The following is a 15312-nucleotide window of genomic DNA, read 5'->3' as shown; positions in this document are numbered from 1 at the left end:
ATTATTATATTTAAAGCTATTCATGTTTTTTTTTTTAAAGATATAGTCTATATTCTAAGTCAAAAGATAGTACGGACAGATTCAAATTATAGGGTGAGTTTGCTACTAAGAATAAGAAAATCTTTTAACTATGATAAAATATCTTTCGATTTTGATGTCAGTATTTTTTTTAATTATACACATTATATATTATTTTTTTGTCAATAAAAACCTTTCATGCAAAAACATGAAGAATTTCACGATGAATGTTAAAAAAGAGCCAATAACAAAATTCGAGAAATATCATGTTTTTATTTTAGTTTTAAGAAGAGGCCATTAAAAGAGGAAAAAAACTCTTTAATTAATGAAAACTACCTTTAAATCGATTACCAAGGATAAATAAGATATATTAAATTTATGTTTTCTTTTTGGAATTTATAGCAACTTAACTTTAGTAAAGAAGTTGATTGAGATAAACTTTTTGTATTTTCATTTAGAATGCTAATTTAGAGGATTATTCTAGCTTTGTGTAAAATCAATCAAAGTCCATTACGCTATATTGATTGACTTTTGTCTGGTTCATAGACGTCCAAGGGGGGGGGGAGGTAAAGGGGTGATTCCCCCCAAAAAAAATTTTGGATTTTCAATTTTTACCCCCCCCCCCCCTCAAATAAAAAAAATGCCTCTATGAAATAAAGATTACCCCCCCCAAAAAAAATCCTCCCCAAATATAAAAGATTGGCCGCCCCTGGTCTGGATGTCCTAAGTTTCCCGAGAGTTCTTTTAAGCTTAGTTTGTTTATAGTTAAAGACAATCTATAAAGTAAAATCTTTTTTAGTTTCTTTGTATGACGTAGATCTTTTTATTAACATGTATGCCTTATCATTTAGCTATAGTCAGCTAATGTATGCACTTCAGCAGTATGAATACTATCTGCTTACTCAGTAGAAACGTGTATACTTCATCACCTTACTCTGAACAATGTTATCCTTGTTGTTATACTAAAAGCTTAATCATGAAACTTGTATAAATCATGGATACAGGGATTTGACAATGGCTCTTTATTCTTGCCGGAAAATAAATAGAATATAATTAATTTAAAACATTTTTTTTAAAGAATTAAAATCCTAAGAATGGGAAATGTTGATTAATCTTCCATTGTCATATTCCTGTATTCCTGCAGAGTAGATGTGACATGTCAGCAAATAAGAACAACATTTCTCTCTCTTGTGTGCTTCCAGGGACGCACAGGGATAGTGCAACAGAAGAATAACAATATTTGCACATATCAAAATTGATCATAAGGTACAAATTGACTTTAGGGTTTTTTAACCATCCAACGTGAAGAAATTTTTTGTGAGTAACGTAAAGCAAATTTATTCTGTTAGTTTGAATAAAAATTCGACAGAAAAAATCATATTGATTTTCGGTAAGGTTAGTTTTTTTTTGTGGGTACTCTCTCTATTCCTGAATAGTGTTATCCTGGATAAAGAAAAACATCATCATATGCTCGCATCAATTAATAGGAAAAATAGTGTTGTACCAGGTACTTTTTATTTTCTTAGCTTTGCATACTTTAGAACACAAATAAATTAGAATTAAAACACTCAAATAAGCAGATGAATGTTTTAATACACCTTGGCATAGTTAAATGACTGGACCAATATGGATTGTTTAGGCGTTTCTTAAAGGTTAGATTGCCTTCTCCCTTTTCAAAATCTTAGATTCAGTACTATAAATTGATAGGATGTCTTTTTGAGCATCTATTTAAATCTCTGTATCAGGAATTTTGATAAAAAAGTGCTATTTATGGGGAAACTTTGTATCTTATTATTATTTGGAAATACGGTTAGAAAATGCTCCTAAAAAATTACATTTCAGCACCATTAGTATATGTTAAAATTCATTTTAAATTGAATGAAGTTTAAAAAGGACAAAAAAATATAAATTCCTTGACACAATGTACAGGCATACATTAACAAACAATATCCCAGGCAAAAGAAAACACAATCTATTTTGAAACAAATTGAACACAATCAATTAGTAAAACTATTTGAAAACAAGGGCTTAACTGTTGTTTTTTTTATGTGTATTATGCACAATGTCTTTAACACTATGATAAAGTGTTTGTCTGGACATACACAAATATATGAAAACAACAAGGATAATCATATTCAAAAATAGTATGCAAAGAACATCATTCTGAAAATCTTTTTAGTCTCTTTAAAATAAATTATACTCTTAATAAGACTGTTCATATTTTATAGTTCAATTCAAAAACGAGAAATGACCAAGTCAATGTAATGTTATGGTATACAGAATTTAATAAATTTTTAAAGATGTTTGAATGAGGTGTCAACATATTTTAAATTCAAGAACAAGGAAAAACTGTAACATCATAAGTTTTAAACAAATATCTTTTTATGAATCAGCAATCAATTTTTAAAAGTTAAAAGTATTTTTTTGATGTTTGTATATTTGATAGGAAATATTTTAGGACTTGTAAAAATTCTTATGACATATTAGATTTTTACAAAACAAATCTTCAAAAAACAAAGGAAAACTCCTTAATATAGTAACAACTGTTGATTCTTCTTTATGAATGATTTAACCTATTTGGCAAGCAACACAGCTTTTATAAATGATGCCAGAATAAAAGAGCTCTCTATACAGGAAGAAATGAGGAGGTACATTACCCAAAAAATCAGTGTTTCGGAGCCGGAGCCGGAAGCCGGGAGCAGCAACATTTTTGGTGGAGCCGGAGCCGGATCCGGAGCCTTATTTTTCGTTAAAAACGGCTCCGGCTCCGGATTAGCTAAAAATGATTTTTTAAAGTAATATTATAATTTGGCAACGGTCTATTTCCATATAATAAACTGAAAAACTATTGTTACTTAACAAATAGACACACATCCTTCTACTTTTATATTGCTTTAATCAAATAAAAGCAAAATATTTTATATTATTTATTTTATTAAAATCAATCTTTTGCCAAAAATTCCAAAAATTTGTTTCCTTGGTGTGTTTGATATCATTTTTTTATTTACAATATATTAAATGATGATTATTTTTACTATGGAAGTTAATAAAAGTCAATGTTTTTCTCTTTTAGTGTCCAATCTAATTTCTATAATCAAACATTTTTTTCTAAGGTATAAATTTTAGCTTCATATGCTTATCCCTTCTTTTGGTTTCATCCCATTCTCTCCTCTTTAATCATATTAATAAAGAGTCTTCTTATAAAGATGTGCTATAGATTCCGCTAACGTGTCATAATTGTAAAGTGATACATTAAACTAAAGACACAATAGCATATACATAATAGAAGAATTTCATGATTTGAGTTAAGTTATTAGGAAAATCTATTGGTGCTTAAAAATAGATTACGGAACTAGTGCCTTTTAACAATATAAAGAAGAGAAAATAACTTAGTGGGAAAGTGATTTTTCACCTCTTATAACATCTCTCTCTCTCCCAATTTATATCCCTCTTCCAATAATGTATTTATCAGGGATTAAAGGATACTCAAGCATTTTTTAAAAATTAAACTAAAACAATATTATAAAACAATAAGTTTCATCTTTATTGTCTGGTCTAAAATTCAAAATAAAAAGCAATTTGATTGTTAGAGATGGTACCTAAGGTTCAGATGAAAAAAAACATTATATGCCTATAACTATAAGAGGATTTTTCTCAATTTATTTAAGATTGTGTTAATTTGTGATTACTTCGATCTTATAAATATTCCTGTTTTACATGCTCCACTTGTCTCTGACACTATTACATAAAATGACACTTTATAACTCCCCCCCCCCCCTAATTCTTTTCTCTTTACATCACCACTTAAAAACACCTGCTTACCTTTTATTCATAAGACTCAATACTCTTATAACTATAGCTAAGGGGAATCAAGGATAGGGTAATGTATGTTAAATAAATCTTTCTCCCAATGGAAATTTTAATGCTCTGTCTTGTAAAGCTCAAAAAAAAACGAGAAACGATTAATTCTTCTTCCATTTACATATCCAAATATCTCCTGAAAAACTACTACTGTAATTTTCCCCTGTTCTTGTATTTATCTATCTATCTATCTCCCCTTTATTTCCCTTTCAACATTTGTTTAACCCACTCCCCTTCCCTTTGCCCCCCCCCCTCATCCCCTACCCCTTAGACATACATTTTTATGAAAAGGCCCACTTACAGTTGGGTGCTTTTAACATATTTTATTATAGACTTATAACCTAAGCATCAATGCTTTCTAAAGCTGAATTTTAGAAGCAAATAAATTCTATTACTAGGGTATGTCTAAGTTCATTTGTAGAATAGCTTTAATAGCTGCTATGTGAGATCACCACCATGCAGAGGATCTATAATTAAAGCTACTAACTATGGACATTATTATTCTTGTTTAAAAGTTAAAACAAATTCATTTTAAATCTGACAACCATTAATGGTTTCTTATTTGCGAATCTAATATGAACTAATCCCAATTTCCCCTGCTCCTATTTCTATTTACACCATATGCCCTTGGGACACCTTTACCAAGGCCTTGGGGGGTAAGAATCCACCTAACCAAGCTAGGTCAGGGGCATACATAATTATATTTATTATCCAAGCAAAATTATTAATTTCAGAATAGTTGTCAGTAGATATTTTTTTTTCATTTATGAGACAAATAAATAAAAATAACATTAAGATTAAAAAGATAAATTCAATCCTTTTTAATGCCAAAAAATATAAATATATTATTATGAAATACTAACACAAAACATCAAAAACCAAATTGATTTATATTTGACTGAAAAAAAAAGCTTGAGGCAAAATTGTTTTCCCTGTACCTACAAAATTGTCTGCAATGTACAAGAGATCGAGTGTTAAAAGAAGAGGTTAATAGACTATAAACTTTAGAGTCATCATTGACAGATTTATTACTACCAGGAAATATTTCTAAGTGGCTTTTACATTTTAAGTGCTTTGTAGACAAAAAGAATTTTACACTTGGTATATGGAAAATTTTTATATTTTGAAGTACCACAATCAAAGAATATGGAGAAGATCAATCTAATCTAACTCTATTGTAGAGGGCAAGAATGAGAAAATTGTATTATTGATAGAACAGCACCACATGGGACATCTGCTATAATATAACAAGGATTACACCAGGAAAATGTGGCGAAATATGATATCTGTAATCAAACAGTGAGTATTTCTAAAATCCTACTGTCCATATGTTTGATATTGTCCTCCTTGTTTACATACAAAAAAACTTTTCGTAAGAAGCATGACTTACAGTTAAACCAGAAAACCAAACACAAAAAAGAATAGTTTCAGAGTAGCTACCTTTATCTTAGTAATACAGTCTTTAGATAGACTTGGAGAGTTATATACACCACTACATTAATAAGGTTACAGTACTGTAATATAGCTTCATATCTTTTCAAATATTCTACTAGTTTATTAAAGCCTAAAAAGCTATAAAAAAAAATATTTTTAGCTTTAATATTATCCTTCTTAAAAAATTCATTGCACTAATGCAATGGGAGCAATTATAAATCCACAACAGCTAGCTAATTTTAACAACCAAAAATATAAGAATTCATTTATTCTTAAAAAGTAATAAAGTTTGTAAAGAAAAAGTATAATAATACACCCACGTTCCTCTAATAGAAATAAAGTATGAATCTGGTAAATTAACTTAAATATCCTAAATTAAGATACTTCAGAAAAATTTCAAGTAAATGAAAAAAATGGTACTTACAATTAGAATATCCAGGTTAGGGCAGATCAGATCAGGCAACAGCCGTTTCAGCACCTCGTCCTCGGGGATACCGTTAAACCGGTTATGCTTGCGCCGCGGCTTCTTGCCGTCCTTGCCCAGCCCAATCAGCTCGGCCGCCATGCCCAGCTCGTCCGGCTTGATGTCCGAGTGGTCGTCATCCATATCGTCGTGCTCGGCGATCACCAGCTTCCCGTCGCTATCGTCATCATACGGCGAGCCGTGTTCCATATCACTACGATAAAAATAGTTATTTATCGTGTTATAGACAGCTTTCCCAGAATGAAGAGTTATTGGATTAAAACCAGTTTTGTTACCCCCTGAAAGGCCGAATGCCCGGGCTAACAAAAATGGTATTAATTTTGTGGTTTTCATTTTAATATTCGTGGAAAATTGTCTGTAATTCGGTTCTAATGAACCAGATATTAATCGGTTTCGAAGCTATACTGGAAAAAGTTTTATTTTACATAATACATTTTAAATTCAAATTTAAACTACACAAACTGACGAAAAAAATTCTGATAAAAAAACAACAAATATTTACCTAGCTAGTTTAATTGGTTTAATATAATCCTATTATCCTCTTGAATAAATTAGTAAGCTTTTTTTGTTTGTTGTAAAAGATCTCCCTAACCGCAAAACCGATAAGGTCCTCCTTTACAGTATAGCTTATTAAAGGCCCAAGGAAGGTTTTTAACAATTTTTGGGAAGGTATCTCTCCCTCGCAATAAAATATACCCCCACCCCACATTTTTTCTTTCTTTTTAAAACACAAATTGAAAATGGGGGGATCTACTTTTTCCACTGCCACCTTAAGTGCCCCTAGAGGCTCCTTAGGGCGTAGAAACTAGTATTGGTATAAAGGAATTAAACATATATTGTTAGAGAATTGAATAAGGATTTGTGTTAAGTTCAAAATAGAAATGCGCACATACATAATTTAATATCAATTTAATTAAAATTGTTGTAAATATTAAATGTATTAAAAATTTTGGTGATATATAACAAATATTCTAATAAAAAGTTTCTCAATCGCAAAAGTTTTGAAGACTTTGTAAGAGAAAAAAATGTGCATTTTTGCCATGAACTTTTCCCACTTGACAGAATTATTGAAAAATTATAATTCCAATTTTGCCAACTGTCACACAGGATAACAACTTAATACCAATTAAACAGAAAATAATATAATGACATACAATTTCAATAAGTTTTAGCAACTATAAGGGTGAAAAAAAAGAAAAACTTTTTTTGTTCGTTGTTGTTTTAAAATGTCTGATATTTTGTATAAAAATAGCAAATCATTTTGTTTTTACATCATACTTAACAAAGGGTAATAAACATTGATGATTAGGTATGTTTTATAACATGAAATGTCAAATTATTGCATTTTTAACTTCAGCAAAACATTTAACATTACAAAGTTAAAGTTTTCTTCTAAGCAAGGTCAAACAAAATATCTTCTTTTACAATGGATTGGATCATTATTAAAATAGTGTTTGATTGTGGATAAATAGTATAATAGTAATTGTTAGACCTATTATCTAATAAAAGAAACAGGATGACTATGAGTTTGTCTGTCTGTGTATCCGTCTGTTTGTACCCAAGATTTCTGTTGACCGCTGAACCAATATGGTTCTCCTTAACAATGAAGCATCCCATAGGTCCTGGAAAAAGTTTGCAGAGCGTACCACCGCCCTCCCAAGAGTAATCGCCCCTAGAAAGAAATGACCCCCCCCCCCCTTTACAAAACAGAATTAAGATTGAGAGAGGGTCTACTCCCCCCCCCCCTCCCTTAATCCCCATAATACAAGTAGAAATATGAGCGGCTGCGGCTGCTAATCCCTGGAGAAAAATAAAGCCAGCAATTTCTTTTACTGCCCAATTGCATGAAAATACAATTTGCTAACAGTAAATCAACGTCTGTCAATTTTATTCCAATTTCTTGTGCAAAACTGACAATTGCCCACTTGGACTTTCTCTACACAAAATTTTATTTTTACACGGATAGAGAAAACAAGGATTGCAACATCCATAAAGGCTGAGCACAGAAAATCAGACACACGGATAATATAAAATATTATTGAAATATATAAACTAAATATAAACTGATCTAAACTCATGATATAATTACAGGACCTAACAACTTTTAGGTTGTAATTATAGAGTTGTTACAATAGTATCATAATTATGTTGACTAAACGCCAAAAGAATTATAATTCAAAGCAACTAGATTTATTCATGTCAAAATACACTACCTTAATTTTAAGTAGACGTACTTAACAACTATTGAGTTGCTGCGCTTACTACACTTATCATTATAAGAATCTTAAAACTTAATTTTAACACTAATATGGTAAATTTTCGCCACACATCCTAAATGTAGTAAAGCTTTTCTTTTAAAAAAAATAGATTGTACAAAAGAAAGAGAGAAAATGCAATGTCTGTTTTATTCATTTCAGGAAATTTTCTTGGATAAAAGGCAAAAAAGCGTTTCTGGAATGAGAACAAAATTCTTTTCCGTTAAACAACATTTATATCAATCTATTCTTTTTCAAATTCCCACGAGGCTATGCATAAAAATGTAGGAATAACTACTCCTTATAGACTAAATTAATAGGACTCTTATTTAATTTCTATAAAACATTGGATGATATAAAGCACTAACATTTTTAAGGTATGTGTCATTTTAGTCTTTACAAAACTTTACAAAGAAGCAAAAATAATTTATCAAGGAAAATAGCCTTGGAAAAAAATTATGTACATCCCCAATGATGATACACAAAAGTATCCCTTCTGTAGATTACAATTGTTGATTTTTAAAAGTTTGGACAGGACTGTCATTCGTATTTCCGTGCGTCCGTCCGTCTAAGTATGCTAGCAAAAAAAATTCTAACCTTGTCTACAAAAGGGCTGGATGAATGGTTTTTAGTTTTAAAGCCCTATGACCGATTTTAATTAATCTAGGACATTTGTCCGTATGTTTGTTAGTCTGTCCGTCTAAGTAAGTTAGATAAAAAACTATAACTTTAGGGCTGGAAGAATTAAATTACCTCCTCGAGTCCTCTTCCTTAAGAGATTGCATAGATGATAACATAGAATGATGATGGTCTGACATTCCCGGCAACCCACCAAGCCCGCCCCCTAGCCCGGGATGTTTGGGGCTGCGCGGCTTTCGCGGTTTTCGCGGCTTCTTGGCCTTGGGCGCCGCGATCAAGGGCATGGGCATGGAGAAGCCCATGGGTGGGAAATGGTGGGGAGGAGGTGGCCCTAGCCGAGAGTTTGGGGAACAACCGTCATCGTCAGAATTTGAAAAGCTGTATGGATCCTTAACAAATATAGTTTTAAAATCAAATTTAATATTACCTATAGAATAGTAAGAATAAATATTTATATTTGTTACAATAAATAACAAGAACAATAATATGTACTAGAAACATAACTAATATAAAACAGTATCTTCCTTTATAATATTATGTTATTTCTATTTCAAATTACTACATTTTTTTTTCTATTTTTATTTTTTACAGAAACAACAAGCAAGGTATTTTATTTTTAAACCTGTAGAGTAGCATTACTACAATAAAATCAAAACTAATCCTCAAATAATAAGTTACCTGTCTTGGTGAATGATGGTTAGCCAGTCCTCCCAGCAGTCCAGGATGATGACTAAACTCTTTCAAGCTGGAAGCAACAGAATTGGATGATGAATCATGCATACTACCCCGCCCCGACCCCTGACTACCCATGTACATCTCATGGCTGCTCGCCCCCATCATGCTTCGCATTTCTGCCGCCGCCTGAGAGACAGCAGCGAAGCTGTGGGGCGTTGGCGGAAACCCATGAGATGACAAATAGTTCTGACCATAACTGGTTGCATTGCTGAAGTAGTGGTGGTTGTATGGGGAGGAGGTGTATTGTGAGCTCATTGAGTAAGGTAGGCCGGCGGCTGCCAAATGGGCTGCAGCTGACGCCGACGGCGAATCAGCCCCACCTGTGTCACCCAAACCTCCACCGTGGGAGGATGATAGGTACCCGCTTGGCGTGGATGAGGAACCGGTCGGGTGGAAAGACGAAGTATTGTCCGAGCCAACAGGACTCGAGACTGGCGGCGGGTGAGCAGGTGATTGGTGTAAATTTAGAGGATGCGCAGGAGACTGGTTAAGACCTGTGCTGCCCTCACTGCCCTGAGATGGTGAGCCATCCATTAAATGGCGATGGGGGTGTAGGGGATGATGAGCTAACCCATGGCTGCCAACCATTGATGCTGGCAGTCCATGCGGAGGTGGTGATTGGTTATAATGTCTTGGGGGAGGTGGTGGGGGAGTAACCCTATCATGAGGATCAGAAGGAGGGGGAGGGGAGCGGTGTAAGCTGTGGGGAAGAGATTCAAAGCCTGCTGGTGGCATTAGACCGGCAGGACGAGGTATAGGGCATTTGATAGGATGTTGTGGAGGTTCTAAGTCATCCTCATCCGCATTTGAATAGGGAATGTGAGATGGATGACCTGGGTGGATAGGAGAGTGGCCTGGATGACCATGGGTCATAGGAAGAGCTGGGGAATATCTGGCAACTATTGGCTGCCCATGCCCAACCTCCTCATCCTCTTCCACCTCCCTGCCCTCCATACCATCATCATAAACTTCCCTTGATGTATCCTTATCAATATTGGCAATGCTATGAATGCTGTGATCATTGGCCCTGAGATCCTTAGGATCAGAGTCATATGATATCTTTGGTTTGGACAAGTCTACACTCTCATCTTCACTATGAATCACTGAACTTTTAGAAAGATCAAGTGTTTGCTCATTGTCATCCTCGTGTATTACATTAACCCTCTCAATGTTGTCATGATCTATTCTGGGGTGAGATTTATCAAAGCTTAAATGATCATGGTGGCCCCGTTCAGAGGCCAGGGCATGATAGGCTGCAACTGAGGCTACCAAAGAATTCGGTTCATCAGAGGCTATATGTGATATGTTATTAGAGGTCATTATTGAGTCTGTGTAAGAGGGGGGAGAAGGAGGACTGTCCTTATCATTATTATTATTAGAAGAGGACATAGAAAGATCAAGAGTTGAGTTATCCTCATGCTCAACAGTTTTAAGATGAACATTATTTGATGGTTCATTAGGATCATGATTCTCTGCAGGTTTTATTAGTTCAACAGGAGAGCTATCCATAGCTTCCTCATTTGGAGAACTTGGCCCATTTGACAGATCTTTAATTGGCCTAAAGATAAAAGAAAATATGTCATAAATTTTAGACAATATTTTTATTATGACAAGATGCAAAATATAATGAAAATAAATAAAAGAAACATTCATGAAGTCTATGCTAGAGGTCTCTTAAAAGTTTAAATAATCTACCTAAATAAATATTTAAGCAGCATGAGCAAAAAATTTTAAAATGAAAATAATTTTAAAAGCATTCATAAAAAATTAAATAAAAATAAGACATTACAACATCAATGGGTTTAATGTAAGTTTATTTTACAAGGGGATAACTTGGAAATGGGAAACGAAGAACACATCATTTGATCTGGTCAAGATATTCTCAAGTGATGGATTCTAAAGATTGGTTGTACACTGTAAAAATTTAACCCCAATCTTCATACTTTCATTACAGTTTTGTTTTAAGGTTTTATTATCTCAGACAAACAAAGAGTTATCATTATTCTAAAATTTTGACATACCAAATAATGGAATGATTTTGATGAACATTTAATTTTAGGCAATATTTTTTACAGTGTATAGCAAGGGTTTAGATAAAAGGAATTTATTTAAAATGTAGATTTATATGTAGATATTATTTACAAGACAACATTAATGTCAATTTTAATTTATATTTAATCTAATCTAATGTAGGAATTAAAGTTCTAATCTACAAAAATTATATAAAATTGTGCTTTATGTGATGTATAATATTAAATTTTTAAAATTTAGACATTCTATCGTAAAAAGTTATGATATATCCTTATAGATTTGTACCCTAATGTTTTCATAGTTCATAAAATTCCTCAATTTCTTGGCAATTGACGACCATGAAAAAAAAGAGTTCCCTTTTGATGTTCTCTAAAAAAATGTTAGGGTTGTTTGGGATGGGGATATTTATTATTAAACTAAAATAAATTTGGTGATATTTGTTTCAGAGGTTTAAAAGTTACAAACTAATATTGCATTTTGTATACCTAAGAAATAGTTGTTTTTGCATAGATTTTGAGATTTAAACTAAACTTAGGAATCAAATTTTATCTTGAATATAAAAGTTAGGCCTATCAATCAATCTTTTGAAATGCAGGTATGATGTTTAAAAATAGTTGTTGTAATAATTTACTACTCAAACCTTAGTTTCGAATAACTGCCATAAGCCTATAATTCTAAACAGCAGAGCAGAAGACCCAACCATAATTCAGATTGCAAATCAGAAAGGGGGGGAGGGAGGGTGAGGGGAAATATACAGGGTGGGACTAATAAATCCAGACAGAACTAACAACAAATTGGAATATTTTGAGCATACCAAAGCTTTGTTTAAAAGCTTTAATTTAGCCTATTGCATGAATTGCTGCAGTGTTATTAGGTTAATGTACTTTTAACACATAAAAAATATAACTCTAAGACAATTTATTACAAACAATTTTTACTTCAAACACCACCAACTTTATAATTTTGACAATATTGGTTAGCTTCATTAAAGGTCGATTTTTTTAATAGTTCAGATATCTGAGACATTAAAGCTTGGCAAGTTTATTTCAGATTTATTTGACACACCCTGTAGTAGTAGGAATAAGGGGGAAAGAAGAAAACCAAGACCAGAAAAGCCTTGATGTAAATGTGTTCTCAATGGAACGGACGGGGGAGGGGGGGGAGGGGGAATTTAGGTCCAGGGGGAATCAAAAAGGAAATGAATATGGGAGGGGGGAGAAGGGAGAATCTTGGGGATTATACAGGAAGTAATGGGGAATTAAACAAGTATAGAGAAGGCTAAATCCTGTCAGGAGGGGGGGGGGCAAAAAAGGGGAGGGGTAGGATAAATCCGGGTAGGCCATCAGAATCCAATTTACTATCGCAACAAGAAAGCATCACAGAGTAAAAGATTAGAGAGGGAATTTGGATATTAGCCATAGAGTAATATTATAGAAGAGACATTTAATTTATTATTTCATTAAATTAGATGGAAAAAGTTTAAGCTAAGATATGTTCATGAATTCAAAAAGGCAATTCTTTTTATAGAACAAAGCTTCTCTACAATTTAGCCACATTTAATTTTAAACTGTGATGTGTTAGAAAATTAGTCCTTTTAACACCTTAAAGGCTTTCATATAACACTAGTGGCTTCGCCCCTAGAGGCCTCCAGGGACACGTAGAATGTTTTTTTTTTTTCAATCTATATTAAGATCAACTGTTTACCAAAAATATTCCCTAGGCGGAGCTTTATATTTTTGGGAGATTTTGCCATTTTTTCTTGGAAGGGTGGTGATACCCTCCCCCTAAAATAATTAAAAACCTTTCCTGGATCTACAAGAAACTTCACTGTAAAGGAAACCCATATCGGTTCAGCGGTTAGCGAGATAATTTGCTACATATGAAAAATCTTACTACTTTATAAAATAGGATAAGAATAATATTTTGTCCTCTCTTGAACTGTGATATGTGATGTAGGTCTGTGGGGTAAAGATTAGGTAAGAATCTGGTAATGAGGTTCTATCTTCAATCTTCTCTCACACAACAAAAATTACACCAGCTAGAAAACAGCTAAAATATTTACACAAATTATCAGCAAATTTAAAACTCTTTTGAAAGAATTTGGAAATTGTAAAACTAACATTAAAATATCCATATCGAAATAATGTCTTATAGAATATGTTTTTTACTTAAGATCTGTTAAACAGCATTAAGATTTAATGATGTGCAAAATGGTTTATGAATTTTCTTGTGAAGATACTCTTGACCATAATTAAGTTCTGGATATGCTATTAATTTTCTTTATTTCTTATTGAAGCAGCTTATAGTGCCTATAAAAAAGACGTCATGCCATACAAATGACCAATGATACTTATAGGCAGTATACATTTTAATTGACCAATGGTAGGCCAGTAAGACGTCATTTTTATAGGCACTATAAGCTGCTTCTTCTTATTAGAAAAATGCTTATATTCCTTTCCTTCGCTAATTATGGATGCTATCATCCTAGTCAAACTTATTTTGGAGGTATTGGTAATAAATTCAGTTATCTAATTCTATGTAAGAGAAAAAATCATTATTTTTTTCCTACATTGAAAGAGCATAAAAAATGCCTCCCCCGGCCCCAATGGAATATAAGCTTCTCTTCTTATTCATATTTTGCAAAGCCTCCACATAATATTTATTAGAAAAAAAGGATTCAGAAAATAAAAATTAGAGAGAGAGGGAAAAGAAAGAGGGAGAGGAAAAGGAAGAGAAAAGAGAGAGAGATTGGAATTAGGGAAATAGAACTTTTAATATTGTTCTCTTTTTCTTGGTTTGTGACTTTTCCAATTATCTTTATTATAAATATTTTTATTTGTGCAGCTACTCTATAACGTGGGAATGTCTGTACGTCCGTAAGAGTAAGTTAACAAAATAACATCCAACTTGTTAATTGATGGATTTTTAAAAATGAAACAAAACTCTTTAAACTTTTAAAAGACATTACAGAATACTGCCATATAATGAAAGTTCTTGACAAATACAGATTGCAAGGCTAACCTAATTATGAACATAATTGTCCTTGATGATATAGAATACAAAGTTATTCCTGTTTATTAAAACTATAATCAAATGTTGTTTAAAAGTCATAGGATATTTAAATGTTAAAGTAAATTTAATTTCATGCATTATACTTTAGTTTTAAAATTTAGAAAAAAAGGATTAATGAAAAATGAGAAGGAAATGGAATATAAAATGTATGATATGGTAAAAATATATATTGAGAACTACTGATGTATTTTTTTCGCCAGTGGTTACCTATCCCCCTTAAAATTTGTTCCACTTTGATGAATTCTATACCTTTAAACCGTTCTTAACCTAACCTAATAATAAAACGTCAGTACAAATATATAAAACCAAATAATGGGGGTTGGGGGGTTGGATTCACCATTAGAAAATTATGAGATTTCTCCAAACTGCAGCCAAGATATTTATTTAAAAGACTGGTGAAATCTACCGACTCATATCTTGGATGATGGGTCATTAACTCTGCTTTTAGCTGGGGGAGGTCAGGCCTTAAAAGATTTTTATCTTTGCCCTCAAAAAAGACAAGCTCATACAGATTTTATCTTTTTTTATAGAATGAGACTTAAACAAAAATCAGAATATTTATGGGGTCAAATATAATTTGACAAAACTTAAAATTAATTTATTATATATCTTACTAAATAATTTCAAAGCTCTTCTGTTTACTTAAAAATTTATTTGCTCCTAGGTCAAGCCTTAAAACTTGCATGCTTTTCTGATAAAAACACTTGGAAGTTCCTCTTTGTTTTAGAAATATTGTTTCGGGAAAAAATTAATGGGGTTGATAAAAGGCAAATGATGTAAAAA

At 32.4% G+C, this 15312-nt stretch overlaps 1 protein-coding gene across 2 annotated transcripts in view; it reads right to left on the bottom strand.

The window, feature by feature from the left end:
- The window catches only part of LOC145313230 (uncharacterized), a 67830-nt gene that overhangs the window by 47759 nt on the left and 4759 nt on the right, over positions 1-15312 (bottom strand). Inside the window, exons 5-7 of one of the 2 annotated variants that reach the window (XM_080152531.1) lie at positions 9370-10984; positions 8806-9080; positions 5738-5990 (exon numbers count right to left, since the gene is read on the bottom strand). In XM_080152531.1, the coding sequence (XP_080008657.1) occupies positions 5738-5990; positions 8806-9080; positions 9370-10984 (2143 nt within the window). The remainder of the gene's footprint in view (positions 1-5737; positions 5991-8805; positions 9081-9369; positions 10985-15312) is intronic. The other variant, XM_080152532.1, reaches the window with a different exon arrangement.

This window comes from Acartia tonsa, chromosome 3, assembly GCF_053477335.1.
Source record: "Acartia tonsa isolate MP-2025a chromosome 3, ASM5347733v1, whole genome shotgun sequence".
Taxonomy (NCBI): Eukaryota; Metazoa; Arthropoda; class Copepoda; order Calanoida; family Acartiidae; genus Acartia; species Acartia tonsa.
The sequence above is the reverse complement of the archived record's forward strand: the minus strand, read 5'-3'. Positions and strand labels throughout refer to the sequence as shown.